At 47.9% G+C, this 21,792-nt stretch overlaps 1 protein-coding gene across 1 annotated transcript in view; it reads right to left on the reverse strand.

Moving 5' to 3' along the window:
• CHRD (chordin) overlaps positions 1-21,792 on the reverse strand; it is a gene marked incomplete at its 5' end in the record, with an annotated part of 61,931 nt that overhangs the window by 7,281 nt on the left and 32,858 nt on the right. The window contains 8 exons of the mRNA XM_081329148.1: positions 1,975-2,078; positions 3,243-3,293; positions 4,734-4,827; positions 6,332-6,538; positions 16,444-16,557; positions 18,178-18,422; positions 20,087-20,243; positions 20,441-20,557. Of these exons, the coding sequence (XP_081185274.1) occupies positions 1,975-2,078; positions 3,243-3,293; positions 4,734-4,827; positions 6,332-6,538; positions 16,444-16,557; positions 18,178-18,422; positions 20,087-20,243; positions 20,441-20,557 (1,089 nt within the window). The remainder of the gene's footprint in view (positions 1-1,974; positions 2,079-3,242; positions 3,294-4,733; positions 4,828-6,331; positions 6,539-16,443; positions 16,558-18,177; positions 18,423-20,086; positions 20,244-20,440; positions 20,558-21,792) is intronic.

Raw genomic sequence — 21,792 nt, forward strand, 5'->3', positions numbered from 1 at the left:
CTCTGAACCAATGGTTGTAAGTCAATTTGCAGTTCTGGGATCCAATGGATTGCAAATCCCATCGTTCTCAAAGAGAAGAACTGGGAACTGTTGCCCAAAGCATTTGAAGCCTAGTGAAAGTGCCATAAATAATCCCCCTCTCCCAAATAGCAAGGCTAATCTTGCTTTTTTTTAAAAAAAAAATTGAGACTAGAAACCTTAGCTCCAATTTCCCACTGAGGCCAATGGGATTTGTGGTAGGGAACTCTGTCCCAGATGTAGGTATACAGTTACCAAACTGTACTGGAGGGATCCCAAAAATTTCTGCAGCTCTGGGGGCAGGGCGAGCAATGAAGCAGTTGTTATAGAAGAGGAAGTGCCTGGGGGCGGAGTCAAGAGAGGAATCAGTCTGGAGTCATTATGTTGCCACAAGCAGTCCAGCCCCCCCCCCACCCTTGAATTCTGTTATCTAGTGCCAATTTAGTGCTAGACCAGGGCTTTTCAACCTTTTCACCGATTGTACCACTTTTAGGATATGGCAACATCCGGGTGCCACCAGTCGCCTAGCAAGGTGTCAAAAACTTGATGACCCCCCCCAAAAAAGGAAAAAAGTGATGAAGTACAGGTAGCTCTCGACTTACAACAGTTTGCTGAGTGACTGTTCGAAGTTACAATGGCACTGAAAAAAGTGCCCCCCAAGCCACAGCCGAGCAAGACACCTGCCCACCCACCCACCCAGTCACGCTTTTCCTCCTGTCCAAGGTTTTCATTGTTGTGAGCATTTCTCTTGAGGATTGGCAGTGGGGGTGGGTGTTTGGTTTTTATTCCTCCTCTGTCTGCTGGGTGGTTGCGGCAGGTTTTGGTCACTTCACATGACCCTGGGACACTGTGACCGTCATAAATATGAATCAGTTGCCAAGCATCTGAATATAATTCACAAGACCCTGGAGATGCTGCAACATTCCAGCTGATCGGCGCGTCTTCTGGGCTCAGAAGCGCCAGGATCAGCACTGAGCTCCAGCTGGAGCCTGGCGCTGATCCTGGCGCTTCTGCTGAGCCCTGACAGCCCCGAAGAAGTGCTGATCCTGGCGCTTCCGCTGAGCTCTGACAGCCCTGCAGCTCCAGCCATCTTTCACTCAGGCTTGTGTGGTGCTGCCACCAGTTCAGCTCATTCCCCTCCCCCGCTACCACTTTTCTAGGATGGTCATGTCCCACGTGCCAGGTGCCAATGTACCACAGGTGGTACCCGTACCACTGGTTGAAAAGCCCTGTGCTAAACCATCAGTTGACTACATTCTTGTGAATAGGCTTGAGCAATGAATCTTAACTGGAACTTAATGTGTAGTCCTAATTCTTCACCGTTGGACAAAGAAATCTTGCAACTTAGGCCAAATGTCACCAGAGTGGTAAAATCTGTGAGCAGTAATTCCTATCTGAGGAATTCTGGGAGTTGAAGTCCATAAGTCATAAAAGGGCCAGGTTTCAAGAGCTCTGATCTGCAACATCTGAAGGCAAGCCATTCCACTGATTATTTGTTCTACCTGTCAGGAAATCAGTTCTCTCCCTGATTAGTTTCCATCTGTTACTTCTTGTCTGCCTTCAGGTGCTTTGGAGAATTAGGTGGACCCCCTCTTCTCCGTGACAGCCCCTCGAGTACTGGAAGAGTGGTATCATATCACCCCTACTCCTTCTCTTGGTTACACTAGACATACTTAGTTTCCTGCAACAGGTTTACCTGTCCGAATGAAAATGAAACCATTGAGGAAGACTAAGGGGCATCTGGGCTGGGGTTTCCAAAGCTCATGTAGCCAGATCAGCTAGATGCTTGCCCCAACGTACCAAAGTTCGGTTCCTTTTTCTGGAGTTTCATACGGTGCCCAATTCCAGTCCATTAAGTTTGTTTATAGTTTCAGTGGACTGGGCAAATGCAGGAACTGGGTTAATTCAATAGCTGGGTTCAGCCTTTGGGTTGTCTGGTTGACGTTCCCCTCCTACCTTGCAGGTACAAATTGCGCATTTGATGAGCCCAAACGGGGGAACTACAGGATGCCAATGTGTGCCCGCTCGTCTCCACGTCTTGTCACCATCAAAATAGCACCCTAAGATAGAGGAAGAGGATCAGGGCAGCTGCCTTAACTCTTAAGCGCAACATAGATCATACTGTTGGAGCCGTAGTCCCCAAGACTCATCTCTTCTTGGGGAAGCCTTGGCTAAGCTCAAAAAGCAAATCAGGATTAGGTCAAGGTAAAGGTTCCCCCGCACATGCGTGCTAGTCGTTTCTAGGGGCCAGTGCTCATCTCCGTTTCAAAGCCGAAGAGCCAGCGCTTGTCCGAGGACGTCTCCGTGGTCATGTGGCCGGCATGACTAGACGCCAAAGGCGCACGGAACGCTGTTACCTTCCCACCGTAGTGGTCCCTATTTTTCTACTTGCATTTTTACGTGCTTTCGAACTGCTAGGTTGGCAGAAGCTGGGACGAGTAACAGGCGCTCACTCTGTTCCGCGGCACTCGGGATTCGACCCGCCAGACTGCTGACCTTCTGATTGACAAGCTCAGCATCCTAACCCACTGAGCCACCGCGTCCCTTATAAATCAGGATTAGATCTAGTCAATACTTGGAATGCAAGGGAAGGTTGAGGCTGCGGGATAGCCTAGGACAGGGGTAGGCAACCTCGGCTCTTTTATGACTTGCGGACTTCAATACCCAGAATTCCTGAACCAGCCATGCTGCCTGGGGAATTCTGGGAGAGTTGAAGTCCCCAAGTCATAAAAGAGCTGAAGTTCCCGATCCCTGGTCCAGTCCAAAGTGGGTTGGGCAGTTCAGTTATAGAAACTAGCTATGGCCTTAGTATGCCGGGTTCACTAGTCCTGGGGTTTCCAAACCTGGCCAACTTTAGGACTTGTGGACTTCAACTCCCAGAATTCCCCAGGCAGCATGGCTGGCTGAAGAATTCTGGGAATTGAGGTCCACAAGTCTTAAGAGTGGCCCAGGTTCGGAGACCCCTGCACTAGAACATCCCATAAAGCCCTAAACATAACCTTCTTGTTAATAAAAACCGGAACAATGATTTCACTCGAATTTAGCTCCGAGGACAACTTGACCCTGTGCAATAATTAAGGAAAAAAACCCCTCCCCCCATGGGCTCTGTGGTACGTGTACAAAATCCCTTGGCACCCTTGAGGGCCGGTCCAACTCTTGAAGCCTAAAGAGAATTTGCTGTTCCAGAAGATCCATAATGCTCAGCCACCGGCTCTTGCCCTTACCTTCGCTGCTGTCTCGGATTTTCTCTGCTCTTTTCTGTCCTTCGTTTCCCTCTGTTCAAGGAGAGAGGATGCATAGGTGCATTATGGGCAGGAGGGGAAAAAAACAGGATGGGCTGTGATTGGGACAGATACACTCCCCTGCGGGGGTGGGGGTGGGGGTTTCCCCCTTCCCAGGCCTTCCCTGGGCAGCTTGACCCAGCCCTCTGGCCAGTGGGGCAGTGCCCTCTCATGCTCCGAGCTGCAGGTGCTAAAGCTGTGGGAAGACAGAAATCTCTAACTTTAAAATGCAGGTGTCCTTTTTCTACCTGGAACGTCCTTGCTGCAGATATTTCCCTTGTTCTCAAAAGGCTCTGCCAATCACTTGTCTGACTCCTCCCCTCTCCCTTCTCCCCCTCCCCTACTATTTTCCTCCCTGTCTTATCATCCATCCATGCAATTCCTGCCAATCTCCCTTCCTTCCATCTACTCACCCATTCATCTCCTTTCCTTCCCTCCCTCCCTCCCTCCGCCCCTTTTCTTTCCTTCCTTCCATCTACTCACCCATCTATTTCCTCCTTCCCTCCCTCCCTTTCCTTCTTTCCCTCCTCCCCTCCCCCTTTTCTTCCCTCTTTCCTTTCTTCCTTCCCTCCCTTTCCTTCTTTCCTTCCTTCTTTCCCTCCCTCCCCCTCCCCCTTTTCTTCCCTCCCTTTCCTTCTTTCCTTCTTCCCTTCCTTCCCTCCCTCCCCTCCCCCTTCTTTCCATCTCCTTCTTTCCTTCCTTCCTTCCTTCCTTCTTTCCTTCCTTCCTTCCTTCCTTCCTTCTTTCCTTCCTTCCATCTTTCCTTCCTTCCTTCCTTCCTTCCTTCCATCTTTCCCTCCCTCCCCCTCCCCCTTTTCTTCCCTCCCTTTCCTTCTTTCCTTCCTTCTTTCCCTCCCTCCCCCTCCCCCTTTTCTTCCCTCCCTTTCCTTCTTTCCTTCTTCCCTTCCTTCCCTCCCTCCCCCTTCTTTCCATCTCCTTCTTTCCTTCCTTCCTTCCTTCCTTCCTTCCCCTGTCTATATAACTATATCTCTCCCTCCCTCCCTCTCCTGAGAGGGACGCAACCGTGGTTCAATACACAGCACCAGCCTCTCTACGTCAACTTTATTTTGGTTTCAAGGATTGAAAATGGGCCCCAGGTCGGTCGAAGGTAAAAAAGCAGGAGGGGCTTCATCTGGAAATGTTCCTGGTCATCCCCCCAAGAAAGAGGGCAAAGGTAAACAAGAAACGCCGGGGGAAGCCCGGCAGTGGGCAAAGCCGGTGTCCGGTAGCATTCTGTTAAATTAGTACAGGTGGCAGTAGGGCGTACCTGGGCAAATTCCTGGGACCCTTTGCCCCGTTTGAAATTTAATCCTGTGGGATTTGCTCCCCCCCCCCGCTTTTTCCCCCCTCTCCATCCCTCTGACTATCCTCAGAGTATCTGACAGAGAGCCTAGCGTCCCATTTACATGCCGAATCCCGCCCTGCCTGGGTTACCTTGGCACACAGGGCAGCACTGGTTACTTTGATGGACTGGCTCAGAGCAGTTGAGAGGCTGGCACAAGACTGGGTCGCAGATCACTGTGCGCTTCTGCGGAACCGGGAGAAGAGAGGGGGGGTGGGGGAAAAAAATAACAGAAGGAAGAAGAGTGATTAGACCTGGCAAAGCAAGATTTTATTCTCCACTTGGGCTGAGTTTGCTTGCAAAATGACTGAAGAACATGGAGGGACCTTGAAGGTCTTCTAGTCCATCCCTCTGCTCAAAGCAGGGAAACTCTATACATCAGGGGTCTTCAAACTTGGCGACTTTTAAGACTTTCCCAATTTTTCCCTGGCTTAAGTGTGGAAAAAACAAAAAATTTAAAACCCAGACTCGGCGTAGGTGGGAACCCAAACACAAAGCTGTCTTTCGGGAAAGGGCGGTATATAAATCTAAATAAATAAAATAAAATAAATAAATAGTACAGACACGTGTCGCGGTTCTGACAGATGAAACTCTTCAAAGAACTTCGAGTCATTGCTTACCTTAAAGAATCTTTATTTGAGTAGCAGAGCATCGGCACTAACATAAGTGAAGCCAAAACCGGAGTTCCCCTCTCCTGACCACATAGTATCAAAGCACAATTCCCTCCTCCAATTTGCAGTCCTAAATCACATTCCCCAATTAGTTTAAAGTGCCCAGCTTTCTCTCCAGCTCTCCAGCATGCCAATTCTTACCATCTCTTATTTCAATAACCTTGGTTCTCACACTAGATTCAGTATTGTTATGTCTAGCTAAACTCTCATGCACATTCCTCCCCCCCACCCCAGCAACATCTAACTCTAAGAGTAAAACGTAAGAAGAAAATGGCTGCATCTCCTTCTGTTGTTAAAGCCAAAACATCTGATGTGAGCAGCGTTGACATCCGCCCCCCCTTTACAAAAAGGACAAATCCTGTAACGTAAACAAAACATCGGATGTTTTGGCTTTGACATGTCAAATTTGCAACGTCACATGACGGCGCACTACGTATCGGAACTTTTTCCCCATTGCCGGCAATGGGGTGGGTACGGTTTCATCATGACGCATCTGGCCCGCAGGCTGACAGTTTGATGCCCTTGTTCTAGTAGGATGCTTCAGTTCTTCCAGAAAACAGGTAGTCCTCGGCTTACAACAGCTCATTTAAAGACTGTTCAAAGTTACAACGGTGCTGAAAAAATGACTTACGACCGTTTTCCACGCTTACAACTGTTGCAGCATCCCTACGGTCACGTGATCAAAACGCAGACAATTGTCAACTGACTAATATTTACGACTGTTGCAGCGTCCCTGTGTGTGTGTGTGTGTGTGTGTGTCTGTGTGTGTGTGTGTGACGTGATTCCCCTTTCCCAACCTTTCGACAAGCAAAGTCAACAGGGAAACCAGATTCGCTTAATGACGTTTTACTCACTTATCAACTGCGGCCATTCATTTAACCACTGCAGCAAGAAAGATCATAAAAATGGGACAAAGCTCACTTGACAACCGTCTCGCTCAGCAGCAGAAATTTTGTGTTCCATCGTGGTCGTAAATCAAGGACTGCCTGTGCATGTTTTGTTGCGGTCTTCCCACCTACCTGACAGGTGCATACAGAGCACTTTTTGTCATAATCAGGGGCCCAGCGGGAGCCATGAGGCCGATGTTGACCTTCAAAAAAGCAGGCGTTGGGGTCTTTCTTCAACTCTTTGGGGTCCTTGGGCCTTGGTTCCCCAACAAGGTCTTTCTCTAGGTCTTCAGAAGCCAGCCGGAGGCCCCCTGCCTTGCATTGGTTGGGAATGTGAACCTGGAAGAACAGTGGCCATTAAACAAGTGAGCAGTTGGACATATCAAGAGCAGGGCCAGCTAGCAGCTGAAAGAAAAAGAAATCAAGCTTGCCTTAATGAATCAGATTGACGAGGCTTGCCGTCAAACCTACCAGAAAGGCACTGGATCTGAAAAGCTAGAGCCGTGTTTTCGAACTTGGCAATGTTAAGATGAAATGGACTTCCGACTCCCAGAATCCCTCAGCCAGTAGAATTCTGGGAGCTGAGGTCCACAAAAAATGGCCAAGGGTGAGAAACGCTCTTGTCAATTCTACAATGAGCATGGCTGCAGCCATTTTTTCCCCCTCATTCTAGGTTGCCACATAGAAAGGAGGGAGGGGGATTGCCCAGATGCTTCGTTAGTCAAAATAATCTTCTGTACCGTGGGAACCAAGGTCATCTCCTACTCCCACGTTGCATAAAAAAAGCCCGCCAAATGAATATATTGCATAGCTTTGGGGGTGGGACATTATACTTTGTAATTGGTACTTGTATATTCAGACTTGGTTTCACTTTTGATTGTGCCTATACTTTGTAACTAATAGACATGCTCTTTGAGGAATTTTCAAACCTTGGGAGTTCTGCTTTATTTGTCTCTGTCTGTTGGAAACCTTGACACACTGATTTAAAGAAATAGCAAGGATGCTCTGTGCCTAAATGTTAACTTGCAAGTGTGTCGTGGCCTCCATCACTGAGTCTTCACCTATTCAAGTCAAATGGGAAGTCAAAGAAGCCTGTGGAAAAGATGGAATGAAATGGGAACAACTGTACCAATTCAGCCTACTCAGTCCTACTCCAATACTGAGAATCACTTTGGTGCTGGGGTTCAGGTGCCGACTCAAAACAGTAAGTTGTAAATTGAGGACTTACAGGCCGGTGAAACTCCTGCACCTGCAAAATATAAAACTTGGGAGTTTCCAGTTTCTCCCTTTCAATGCAAACTCCTTCACGTATCTGTTGAGGGGAAGGCAATGTTGGAAAAGAGGTTGTGAAAGTCACCCACTTTCAGCTCCTGGAGGACAGATGGGGGAATATATCCAGCAAATAGATTAATAATAAATCATTTTCCTGCAGAACTGCCAGCATGGAAATGCCTAGTTGCTTTCCATCTTAGCCACTCTAGCAACCACTGAAGGGAAAACACATCCTGGCACTGTTAGCTGATGCCAAGAGGATTCTGCTGCCTTCCAGACAAACATGGTTTCTGGGAAGCCACTAGCAATGTTAGCCCTGAGCCAGGATAAGGTGTGTGGCAGACAAAAATCTGCCTTTGCAAACATCCCAGCCATGAAGAGACTTTGTTGGAGGAGGAGGAGGAGGAAGAGGAGAAGGAGAAGGAGGAGGAGGAGGAGAAGGAGAAGGAGAAGGAGAAGGAGGAGAAGGAGGAGAAGGAGAAGGAGAAGAAGAAGAAGAAGAAGAAGAAGAAGAAGAAGAAGAAGAAGAAGAAGAAGAAGAAGAAGAAGAAGAAGAAGAAGAAGAAGAAGAAGAAGAAGAAGAAGAAGAAGAAGACGACTGTGGGGTCCTTGGTGCTCTCTGATCTTGGTTGTCTTCTTGCAGATGTTTCATTACCCTACTATGTAACATCATCAATCTTAGAAGGGAGGAGGAGGAGGAGGAGGAGGTGAGAGGGCTTGACGAGGGGCTGCAGCCAAAAAATGCTTTGTCTTTTGGTCAAATTTTGTGACAATTTTTTTCTTAAAAATGCCACACATTGCCCACACTGGGTTTACCTTAAGTTCTTGATCATCATTTTAGCTTTGGTTACCTCTTGGGCTCAAGGTAGGGGCGGGGGAGTGGCGGTTGTTATTAGGGAGACCTTATGTCCGCGGGAGACCACCGTTCTTCAGATAGTCGGGTGTGAGTCTCTCTTTTTGAGGTTTGGTTCGGGGGCGCAGTTGGGCTTGCTGCTGGTGTACGTTTCGCCTAGTCACACAGCGGCAGCCCTGCCCGTACTACTCGATGTCCTCTCCGGTTTGGTGATTGAGTTCCCCAAACTTCTAGTTTTGGGTGACTTCAATCTGCCATCCCTGGGAGGGTCATCTGAGTTAGCCCGGGAGTTCATGGCTTCCATGATGGCCATGGACCTGACGCAGGTAATTTCTGAACCAACTCATGAGGGAGGCCACACCCTTGACTTGGGTTTTTTATCTGGACGGTGGTTGGATGATCTTGGTGAGGGCTCTCCATTTATTATGCCCCTGTCATGGACCGATCATCACCTCCTGCGGCTGGTCTTCCGTCTTGCCACCCCCCACCGTGGGGATGTGGAACCAACTAGATGGTACCGCCCCAGACGCTTAATGGACCCTCTCGGGTTCCAGGCAGCGCTGGGATCCCCACCTGCCTCCGTCGCTCACAGCTCGGCGGATGCCTTAGTGGAAGCCTGGGAAAGGGCAGCCACTGAGGCACTGGACCGAGTTGTACCCCTGCGGCCCCTGACCCGGTGCAGATCCCATCGAGCTCCATGGTTCTCCGCGGAGCTCCGGGAGATGAAGCGTCGGAAACGGGGCCTAGAGAGCTGCTGGAGGTCCAGCCGATCCGAATCCGACCGGTTGCGGTTAAGAACCTATATTAGGTCTTATCTCGCAGCGATGAGGGCAGCGAGGTGTAATTACTTCTCTGCCCTCATCGCGTCCGCAGATAATCGCCCGGCCGCCCTGTTTAGGGTGACTCGCTCCCTCCTTAATCAGGAGGTGAGGGAGGATCCCTTGCAGGGTCGTGCCGAGGAGTTTGGTCAACATCTGTCGGATAAAATCGCTCGGATTCGGACCGGTTTGGACTCCAGCTGGGCAGAGTCTGACGATCAGGACACGGGCGGTCTTGTCAATGTTATCTGGGAAGAGTTTGATTCTGTGACCCCTGATGAAGTGGACAGGATTATGGGGAGGTTGAGCTCCACCACATGTTTATTGGATCCGTGCCCTTCCTGGCTGGTTTATGCAGCCAGGGAGAGGACACGAGGCTGGTTCCAGGCGGTGATATCTGCTTCCTTGAGTGAGGGTAATTTCCCCACCGTCTTGAAGGAGGCGGTGGTGAGACCTCTCCTCAAGAAGCCTGCCTTGGACCCAGCTGTCTTGAACAACTTTCGTCCAGTCTCCAACCTTCGCTTTCTTGCGAAGGTTGTTGAGAGTGTGGTGGCGCATCAGCTCCCTCTGGTCCTGGATGAAGCGGATTATCTAGACCCGTACCAATCGGGTTTCAGGCCCAGGTACAGCACGGAGACGGCATTGGTCGCTCTGGTGAATGATCTCTGGAGGGCCCGGGATAGGGGATATTCCTCTGTCCTGGTCCTATTAGACCTCTCGGCGGCTTTCGATACCATCGACCATGGTATCCTGCTGCGGCGTCTCAGGGGATTGGGAGTGGGAGGCACAGTTCTTCGGTGGTTCTCCTCCTATCTCCTGGGACGTTCGCAGTCGGTGTTGGCAGGGGGGCAGAGATCGGCCCCTAGGTCTCTCGTTTGTGGAGTTCCTCAGGGTTCGGTTCTCTCGCCTCTCCTGTTCAACATCTACATGAAACTGCTGGGTGAGATCATTCGTGGTTTTGGAGTTGGGTATCATCAATATGCTGATGATACCCAACTTTTCATTTCAACCCCAAACCACCCCAGTGATGCCCTCGCTGTGATGTCCCGTTGCCTGGAGGCGGTTCGGGTCTGGATGGGGAGGAACAGACTTCAACTCAACCCTGACAAGACTGAGTGGCTGTACATTCCGGCATCCCGGGACATTAAAAACGTTCCATCACTTTCTATGGGGGGTGAGTTTTTACCCCCCGTAGATAGGGCTCGCAACTTGGGAGTCCTCCTGGATGCACGGCTTACCTTAGAAGATCATGTAGTAGCCGTGACCAGGGGGGCTTTCGCACAGGTTCGCCTGGTGCGGCAGTTGCGGCCCTATCTAGACCGGGATGCCCTGTGTACGGTCACTCATGCGCTCGTGACCTCTCGTCTTGACTATTGCAATGCTCTCTACATGGGGCTTCCCTTGAAGACCACTCGGAGGCTCCAACTGGTACAGAATGCGGCCGCGAGAGTTGTCTTGGGAGTTTCCCGGTACTCCCATGTTACACCTTTGCTCCGCGAGCTGCATTGGTTACCAGTTGTCTTCCGGGGGAGGTTCAAGGTCTTAGTGATGGTTTTTAAGTCCTTACATGGCATGGGTCCGGAATACCTCGGGGACCACCTGCTGCCGGCGTCGACTCCCCTCCGCCCCGTGCGTTCCCACAGAGAGGGCCTCCTCAGGGTGCCTCCAGTCAGAGAATGTCGACTGGTGGCCCCCAGGGGGAGGGCCTTCTCTGTGGGCGCTCCGGCTTTGTGGAATCAGCTGCCGGTTGAGCTCCGGATGGCACCGGATCTCCGCTCCTTCCGGCGCGGGTTAAAGACCCATTTATTTGAACAAGCTGGCCTGGCCTGATGGGGAATTACTTAGGGTTTTAATATTTATATATATATATTATTGTTTTTATTGTGGGCAATAATTTAATTCTTTTTTAACTTTTGTACTTTTGTAGTTTTAAGATATGCCCTGTTCACCGCCCTGAGTCCTTCGGGAGAAGGGCGGTATAAAAATTTAATTAAATAAATAATAAAATAAATAAATAAATAAATCTTGAGAGTAAACTAGGAGTAGCTACAAGTGTTTAGCCCTCCCTTGTAGTCACTCCTCAGAGTAGTTTAGTTCAACTAGTCTACTCCAACTAGTTCTGTGCCAAGGTGGAGCCCCTGGATTCTGAGCATTTCCATGTCAAAGCCAGAAGCTTAAGTGGGAGCAGAGTTAACTTCAGAATAACATGCTTGCAACAATATTCCCTAAAATGGGAACAGAAAACCTGTTGACACACAGTGGTTAGAATGCAGCATTGCAGGCAAACTCTGCCCACTGCCAGCAATTTGATCCTGACTGACTCAAGGCTGACTCAGCCTTCCATCCTTCTGTGGTCAGTGAAATGAAGATTGCTGGGGGACAATATGCTGAGTCTGTTCTATCGCTTAGAGAGGGCTGCAAAGCACTGTGAAGTCTAAATGCTAGGGCTAATTTCAGTTCATAGAAAGTGAACTCAAATTCTGCTGGCCACGTGGACACAGCCCAGGCTGTTTTTGCTGGCCATAGCATGGAAATGGCTTGCTGTCGCCTTCTTCCGAGGCTGAGGCTGAATGACTGCCCATTTCACTCCACGAATTGGCATTTCTGGGTGGTTTCACATCCAAATACTAATTGGGCCCAAACCTGTTTAGCTTCCAAGCCCAGACAGGGTCAGCCAAACGCTGCTGTTACCTTTTCACAGAATTAAAATGAAATAGAATTCACATTACGACTCTCTAATCTGGTGTTTCTCAGCCTTGGTCACTTTAAGATGTGTGGACTTCAACTCCCAGAATTCCCCAGCCAGCAGGATGGCAAGGGAATTCTGGGAGTTGAGGTCCTCACATAATGGCTGGGGAATTCTGGGAACTGACGTCCCCACATACTGGCTGGGAAACACTGGTCTAATGCCTATGTTCAGTGACACTAAGCCGCAGACAAATAGCTTTGCTAACTGGGGAATTCTGGGAAATGAAGTCCACACATCTTCAGCGGCCCAGGTTGAGAAACAGTGCTCTAGTTATTTTTTCTCTTCCGGTATGCAAACAATCAGCTAACACCTCTTTCTGAACTTTAAACAAACAACTTACTTAGAGCGTGAGAGGGACGGAAGCAAATCTGGATTTGAAAAAACAAGATACAAACCATATTATCGATGATGAGAATTTCTCTTATTTTCCTAGCTAAGAAAGGACGGTCTGCGCCATTCCACCACTATCACCACCCTGCCAACTTTCTGTGTCATTCAGCGTTATGCAAACATCCATCTTAATAAATGGAGCATGTCTCATTATTTTATTTCCATGCCAAGAAAAGCTTCACTTGCGGAATTTCCATCTGTCGAGGGAGCAAGCAAATGCCTCTCCTTGCAGTGATTATTAAGAATGCAAACAATGTAGAATTTAAGATTTTGGCACACGGCAATCCTTGGCAACTCGCCACACTCCTAAATGTTGCCACTAGCTGAGGAAAAGAGAGTAATTTCCTAAATTCTCTCTCTCTCTCTCTCTCTCTCTCTCTCTCTCTCTCTCTCTCTCTCTCTCTCTCTCTCTCTCTCTCTCTCTCTCTCTCTCTCTCTCTCTCTCTCTCTCTCTCTCTCTCTCTCTCTCTCTGTGACTTTAATTCCTGTCAAGTTTAAGAGAGCCTTTTTTCAACCTGACTTTTCAAACTATGCCCTTCCATCTCCTTGAAAAGAAAGAATTTTGAGAATCTTTCCTGGTACAGATTGTGCAAAAACTCAGCCCTATCTTTGGTTTTATTTCTTTCATTCTACTTTCAACATTTAGATCAGAAAAGCCAAAAAAGGCCAAGGCAGTCTTAGGTTGCGTCAACAGAGGGATGAAATCAAGATCACCTGAAGTGTTAATACCACTTTACAAGGCCTTGGTAAGGCCACACTTGGAATCCTGCATCCAGTTTTGGTCACCACGATGTAAAAAAAAAAAGATGTTGAGACTCTAGAAAGAGCGCAGAGAAGAGCAACAAAGATGATTAGAGGTCTGGAGGCCAAAATGTATAAGGAACGGCTGCTGGAATTGGGAATGTCTGGTTTAATGAAGAGAAGGACGAGGGGGGACATGATAGCAGCGTTCCAATATCTCAGGGGCTGCCCCAAAGAAGAGGGAGTCAAGCTATTCTCCAAAGCGCCCGAAGGCAGGACAAGAAGCAACAGAGGGGAACTAACCAAAGAGAGAAGCAACCTAGAACTAAGGAGAAGTTTCCTGACAGTCAGAACAATTAACCAGGGGAACAACCTGCCTCCAGAAGCTGTGAGTGCTCCAACACTGCAGACTTAAGAAACTGGACAGCCATTTGTCAAGTATGGTACATGGTCTCCTGCCTGAGCAGGGGGTTGGACTCTAAAGACTTCCAAGGTTCCTTGTAACTCTGTTACTCTGTTTTCAAAGGAAAAAAAAGAAAGAGGGATCTTGGGAGTCCTAGTGGACAATCACTTAAACATGAGCCAGCCGTGTGCTGCAGCTGCCAAAAAAGCCAACACAGTGCTAGGCTGCGTCAACAGAGGGATAGAATCAAGATCACGTGAAGGGTTAATACCACTTTACAATGCCTTGGTAAGGCCACCCTTGGAATCCTGCATCCAGTTTTGGTCGCCACAATAAAAATAATAATAAAAAAAGACGTCGAGACTTTGGAAAGAGTGCAGAGAAGAGCAACAAAGACGATTAGGGGGCTAGAGGCCAAAACACATTAGTGAACGTTTGCAAGAATTGGATACGTCCGGCCTAAATTAAGAGAAGGACGAGGGGTGATATGATAGCAGTCTTTCAATATTTGAGTGGGGGGGGGAAGAGGGGGCCTGTCACAAAGAAGATGGAATCAACCTCTTCTCCAGACAAACTGAGGGCAGGACAAGAAGTCACAACAGACGGAAGGGTTTATGCTTTGAGAGCTGCTCTAGTTCTCTGGAAAAAAAAGAGACCCAACCTAGAATTAAGGAGAAATTAATTAATTCAATTTATTTATTTATTTATTTATTTTATTACATTTATATGCCGCCCTTTCCCGAAGGACTCGGGGCGGTTTACAGGGTAATTAAAAAAAACAAGATACAAAAGTTAAAAACAAGTTTAAAAAGAAATTATATTTGCCCCTGTATAAATAAAACCCCAGTTAAAATAAGATTAATCCTCAGCCTGGGCCAGAGAGCTCGAAGAGCCAGGTCTTCAGGCCCCGGCGGAATGAACGGAGGTCGGGGGCAGTCCTCAGCTCCACCGGCAGCTGGTTCCAGAGGGCAGGTGCCCCCACTGAGAAGGCCCTATCCCTGGGTGTCGTCCTCCGGCAATCTCTTACCGGTGGGACCCTGAGAAGACCCTCCCTGTGGGAGCGCACTGGACGAAGGGAGCTTGATGCCGGCAGCAGGTGTTCCCTCAGATATCCCGGACCGAAGTCATTTAGGGCTTTATAGGTCATCACCAGCACCTTGAATCTCAATTAATCAGTGGACCACTTGCCTCCAGAAGGTGTGGCTGCTTCATCACTGGAGGTCTACAGGTTGACATCTTGTACAGTAAGCCTCCCTCTATTTAGCCTGAATCTCCTTCCTTATAACGACCTCATTAATTCTGGTCCTGTTCTTTGGGGGCAACTGAAGGTAAGTCAGTTCTGGATGACGAGTCTTCAAATATTTGAAGACTACTTCTATATTTCACCTCGTTTCCCCCCCCCCCTGTAGTTTAAATCGATATCTGGACAGCAGAACAGAACGGAATGGAACGGAAGAGAACAGAACAGAACAGGAGCTGGAAGGGACCTTGGAGGTCTTCTAATCCAGCCCCCTGCTCAAGCAGGAGAACCTATACCAAGGGTAGCCAACCTTGGCTCTTTTATGACTTGTGGACTTCAACTCCCAGAATTCCTGAGTCAGCATGACTCAGCTTGGAAACCTCTCCCTTTCCCCTCAGCATGGCTGGCTGAGGAATTCTGGGAGTTGAAGTCCACGAGTCATAAAATTTATTTATTTTATTTATTTTTATTTTTATTCCATTTATATCCCGCCCTTTTCCGAAGACTCAGGGCAGCTTACAAGCTTAGCAGTAGCCTTCATTCTATGTATATGCCTGCTTATTAGGGCTTTCACACACACCCAAGCGGCATTATTACAAAGTCAGGCCTGACCTATACCATCTCAGACAAGTGACTGTCCACTCTCTTCTTAAAGACCTCCAATGATGGAGCACCCACGATTTGTTGAAGCCAGTTATTCCACTGGTTAATTGTCCTCATTGTCAGGACGTTTCTCCTTAATTCCAGGTTGCTTCTCTTTGGTCAGTTTCCAACCATTGTTTCTTATCCTGCCCTCTGGTGCTTTGGAGAATAATTTGACCCCCCCTCTTCTTTGAAGCAGCCCCTCTAATACTGGAACACTGCTATCATGTCCCCCCCCCCCTATTTCTTTTTTCTTTCGACAAGCCAAACTCAAGTCCTGCAGCCGTTTTTTGTATGTTTTCATCTCCAAGCCTGCAGCTATTACTATTTTCAAATAGGTTCATCTCTGCAGAGAGGAAGGGTGATTTTCTTGGACTTGAAACCATTCCTCCCTCATCTCAACTGCTTTTGGAGACTACTTATGGTTACAATCTAGTAAGAAGGGGGAGGGGGAAAAATCAGCCTTCACATGTTCAAAAGGCATTTGTGGACCCATCAAAAACATAGTTTGGAAATTAGAGTCTTTTATAGCTAAAAAGATCACTGCAGACAGGGACTGCAGCCCAGAAATTAAAAGATGCTTACTCCTGGGGAGGAAAGCCATGGCAAATCTAGACAGCACACTAAAAAGCAGAGACATCACCCTGTCAACAAAAGTGCGTATAGTCAAGGCTACGGTCTTCCCAGTTGCAATGTATGGCAGTGAAAGCTGGAAAGGCTGAGCGCCAAAGAATTGAGGCCTTTGAACTCTGGTGCTGGAGAAGACTCCTGCGAGTCCCTAGGACTGCAAGGCGATCAAACCGGTCAGCCCTAGAGGAGATCAACCCTGCCTGCTCTTTAGAAGGCCAGATCCTGAAGTTGAAACTCAAGTACCTTGGCCACCTAATGAGAAGGAAGGACTCACTGGAGAAGAGCCTCATGCTGGGAAAGATGGATGGCAAGAGAAGAAGGGGACGACAGAGAATGAGGTGGCTGGATGGAGTCACTGAAGCAGCAGGTGTGAGCTTAAATGGACTCCAGAAGATGGTAGAGGACAGGAAGGCCTGGAGGAATATTGTCCACGGGGTTGCGATGGGTCGGACACGACTTTGCAAGTAACAACAACAACAACAAAATAGCTAAAAAAGCAAACATACCTTGCCCCGAATCTCGCCCTGGGGGTTTGCTTTGGTGCTCACTTGCAGGAAAGCTGTGCCTTGAGCTAGGTGGCGAAGGAATTCCGCATCCAGGTCCTTCACCACTCCTTGGGCCTAAGTGGGAAAGAAAAGTGCCTGAACAGATTTCCAGGACATTATGCAGGCAATTCTCGACTTAACGACCATTTGTTTAGTGACTGTTCAAAGTTAAAATGGCCCTGAAAAAAAAAGCGATGACTTTTGATTGTTTTCACACTTACGACCATTCCAGCATCCCAAGGGTCATGTGATCAAAATTCAGACCCTTGGCCACTGGCTCCTATTTATGGCGGCTGCCGTGCCCCCCAGGTCACGCGCTTCCCTTTTGCGACTTCCTGACGAGCAAAATCCAGTGAAGAAGCCAGCTTCAACTTAACAACGCTGTTGCTAAATTGAGCAGCTGCAGGGACTGACTTCACAACTGGGACGTGAAAGGTTGTAAAATGGGGCACAACTCACTTAACAAATGTCTCACTGAACAACAGAAAGGTTGTCCTCGTTTGTGGTCTGCTTGTACAAACGGTGACTCTTCCGTAGCTGATTAGTCCAGCTATGTGCTTGCAATAGTTCTCTGTGTGGGCTTGTATGTGTGCACAGCCCATACGTAATAAGAGAGAACATTGTACATGTGATTATCTGCTCTCCGTTTAATGGTCTGCCAGCTTAGGTTTTCCAGAGTTCCTTCTTGCTAAGTAGCCCAAGGAAAGAACGGAGGATGCCAGAATGGAACCTGTGATCAATTTTCTTGAGTTTGTTCCGTTTTCCTGTATTTGGAAATTGTGTTTTCTGCCAGAGGTTCACTGAATACCCATCCTGGGAAATGACCCAGGGCAGATGGAATGTCTTTGCATTTTACTAGTGGCAACGTGACATGTCATACAACAGGGAGGATCCCACAACTAGCAAAGACTCACAAGGATTTTTTTTCCTATTATTCACTCTCTCTCTCTCAGTCCAACCCACCTCACAGAGTTGTTGCTATGGGGGAAATAGGAGGCGGAAGGAGTATTATTAGACATGTTTGCCTCCTTGGGTTATTTATAATGATGGATGGATGGATGGAGATGGATAGATAGATAGATAGAGAGAGAGAGAGAGAGAGAGACAGACAGACAGACAGACAGACAGACAGACAGACAGACAGACAGATACATACATAGATACATAGATGGGTGGGTGGGCAAGCGGACAGACAGACATAGAGGTAGGTGGGTAGATAAGTAGATAGTTGATAGATAGATAGATAGATAGATAGATAGATAGATAGATAGATAGATGGACGGACAGACAGACAATAGCTAGATAGATGGATAGAGAGACATAGACAGAGGTAGGTAGATAGATAGATAGATAGATAGATAGATAGATAGATAGATAGATAGATAGATAGATAGATAGATAGATAGATAGATAGATGGATGGATGGATGGATGGATGGATGGATGGATGGATGGATGGATGGACGGACGGACGGACAGACAGACAATAGATAGAGAGAAGGATAGAGAGACATAGACAGAGGTAGGTAGATAGATAGATAGATAGATAGATAGATAGATAGATAGATAGATAGATGAATAGACGGATAGATGATAGATGGATGAATGGATGGATGGAGAAAATCGATGGATGGATGGGTGGATGGACAGCATGACAAAGCATTTCTGTCCCAAAGGGTGCATTTTAGCACCTTACCTCCGTGCCATAGAAACTCCTCAACAGTCTCCTGTGCTCTGGGCGGCTGGTCTCGTGAATCTCTCCCAGTTCAGCAAAACCGTGCAAGTGCGCACTCACGGTGCCATCGTCTACCCTGCCCAGGCCAGCCACCACAATTTCATAGTGCAGATGGCAGTGATCGTCCAAGGACACCCAGGCGTGGCCAGCAGAGCCTGTGTGCACCGGAGGGGACACAAATTGCCCAGCCAGAGGGATAGGAAGTTCTACAGGACAAAAGACACAAGTTGTCTATTCAAGAATGCCGGTTTATGGTCTATTAACAAGGGAAGGCACCTGATGCTTTGGCTCCCATTTCCCACAATCCTTGGCCACTTGCCATACTGTCTAGGCCTTATTGTGGCACATCGGAAGCCCTTTAACCCAGCGTTTTTCAAACCTGGCAACTTTAAAATGCCTGGTTTTCAACTCCCGTACACCAGGCTGGGGAATTCTGGGAATTGAAGTCCGTGCATCTTAAAGTTGCTAAGTTTGAAAACCACTGCTCTGACTTCACTGACCCTGGATAATAAGCAGGCATATACATAGGATGAAGGCTATTGCTAAGCACATTGATTTGTGCTTTAGATTGTAAGCCGCCCTGAGTCTTTGGAGAAGGGCGGGATATAAATGGGATTAAAATAAAAATTCTTTTGAGAATCAGAGCTAGGGCTACATAATATAGCAATTTCCTTTAGCAACACCTAATATTAGGTATTCAGAGCAGAGGGAGAATACAGGGAAGTTACCTGACCGTGGTCTAATTTTCAACTCCTGCTTGAAAATTCAACTTCTGCTCAGCTCTAAACTGCATTTTCAAAACCTGACAATTAAAGGGTTCTCTTGATCCCCTTATTCAAATACTACAGGTAACCCTCATCTTATGACCATTCCTTTAGTGACTATTTGAAATTACAACAGCACGGAAGACAAGGGACTGGTTCTCATACTTATGACCATTGCGGTATCCCCCCATGGCCATTCGTCGTGTGAACCAATTTTGGGCACTCGGCAACCGGCACGAATTTACGATGTGACCAGCAATTTGCAACCTTCCCAGCCAGCCGGCTTCTGACAAGCAAAGTCATTGGGGGCAGCCAGTTTTGCTTAACAACTGCATGATTCACTTAAGAACTGCAGCGGTTAGCTTTACAGTCGTGGCAAAAAAAGGACATAAATTTGGGCACAGCTCACTTAACCACTGCTTTGCTTAGCAACAGAAATCCTGGTCCCATTTGTGGTCGTTAAGTCGAGGACTGCCTATAGCTAAGTTTCACACGGTGCAGCATTTTTAAAGGTGGCAATGACTTCCTCATTTGTACCACACCGTCTTTCAAATTGGGAGCTTTAAGAGGGGTGGTCATCACCTCCCATGCTGGCTGGACCATTCTGGGAGTTGAAGTTCACCCACCTTGACATTGGCATGTTTAGGGAAGACTGATCTACCATCTTGACATCTCTGTCTTTTCACCAGGATGCTCATGGCTGGCTGAGGAAATCTGGGAGTTGAAGTCCATAAGTCTTAAAAGTTGCCAAATCTGGTGGACTTCAACTCCCAGAATTCCTCAGCCAGTATGGCTGGCTGAGGGATTCTGGGAATTCTGGGAGTTGAAGTCCACCCAGAATTCCTCAGCCAATATGGCTGGCCGAGGGATTCTGGGAATTGAAGTCCATAAGTCTTAAAGGTGCCAAATCTGGTGGACTTCAACTCCCAGAATTCCTCAGCCAGTATGGCTGGCTGAGGGATTCTGGGAATTCTGGGAGTTGAAGTCCATAAGTCTTACAGTTGCCCATCTCGAGCTAGAACAAAAACTTTATTCACATCAACCGCAGGTGATTCTCCTGTTATCTGCCTCAGAGAGTATCTTTTATACACCCTTCATGCGAGTACCTTGATAACGGGCCCAGAGTCCGCTGTAGAGCATGGAGTTTATCTGTCCACGCAGTTCTCCATCCTCAAAATCCTTGGTGGCGACATTTAAGAACAGCTCGTTCTGCAGCAGCATGTGGGCATCGCGCCCGCTGGCTTGGGTCCAGGAGCCACCTGCCTGAAAATAACAAGGATGGTAGGGGAGGGAATAAAAGGTGCAAGGCTTGGTTGGTCCTCTGTAAGTGTGAAGCCAAGGGCATGCAAAGAGGAACAATGCATTTCACACATTTTGAACTCTCTGGTGCTCGCTGGACCAGATGGGCTGCCGTCTACCCCTCCCCAAGTCTTCCCACTCTTCTGCCAGCCAACACTCACCATGCCATCCTTGTAGCTGTGGGTCATGTCATACAAAATGCTGCGTTTGTTTCTTCGGCGGGGTTTGGTCTCCAAGGTGACCCCAATCACCTCGCTTCCCGTTCCGTCCACCTGGATCTAGACAGAAGATTGTCCAAAAGGAACGATCAAAGCCACATTAACTGAATAACAGAATAAAAGAAAAAAACAGAATAACAGCAGACTAACAGGGTTGGAAGGGACCTTGGAGGTCATCTAGTCCACCACCACCACCACCACCCTGCTCAGGCAGGAGAGCCTATACAATTTCGGGACAAAGGGTTGTCCAATCTCTTCTTTAAAACGTCCAGTGTTGGAGCATCCACAACTTCTGGAGGAAAGTCGTTCCACTGATTAATTATCTTCACTGTCCGGAAATGACCAGTCTAGAGAAAAGAAGGACTAGAGGTGACATTCTCGCTGTATTCTAGTATTGGAGAGGCTGCCACAAAGAGGAAGGGGTCATCTTATTTACCAAAGCACCTGTAGGCAGGACAAGAAGAAGTGGGTGGAAACTAATCAAGGAGAGAAGCAACCTGGAACTAAGGAGAAACTTCCTAACAGTGGGGATAATTAACCAGTGGAACAACCTGCCTCCAGAAGTTGTGGGTGCTTCATCCCTGGAGGTTTTTAAGAAGCGACTGGAAAGTCATTTGTCTGAAAATGGTGTATAGGTCTCCTGCTTGCGCAGGGGGTTGGACTAGAAGATCTCCAAGGTCCAACTCTGTTATTCATTGCAATGGTCCATCTTTTGGAAGGCATGAAAAGGCTGAATTTAGCAGAAAATTTTGATTCTGTTCCCCCGTTCCCCTGCCCTGATTACCACATCAATTTTATTTTATTATTTTATTTTAGTGCTTTAGTTTAGTAGTTTAATAGTGTAGTGGAGGCTGGACTAGGACAGGGTTTTTCAACCTTTTCACCCATTGTACCACTTTTAGGATATGGCAACATCCGAGGACCACCAGTCGCCTAGCAAGGTGTCAAAAACTTGATGACCCCCCACCTCCCAAAAAGGAAAAAAGTGATGAAGTACAGGTAGTCCTCGATTTACAACAGTTCGCTTAATGACTGTTCAAAGTTACGGTGGCACTGAAAAAAGTGCCCCCCAAGCCACAGCCAAGCAAGACACCTGCCTGCCTGCCTGGTGGCGCTCTTCCTCCTGTCCGAGGTTTTCATTGTTGTGAGCATTTCTGTTGAGGATTGGCAGCAGGGGTGGGGTGGGGGGGTTGGGTTTTATTTCTTCCCCTCTGCTGGTTGGTTGCAGCAGGTTTTGGTCACTTCACATGGCCCTAGGACACTGTGACCATCATAAATATGAATCAGGCGCTGAT

The sequence above is a fragment of the Vipera berus genome, assembly GCF_964194415.1.
Source record: "Vipera berus genome assembly, chromosome: 5".
NCBI lineage: Eukaryota > Metazoa > Chordata > Lepidosauria > Squamata > Viperidae > Vipera > Vipera berus.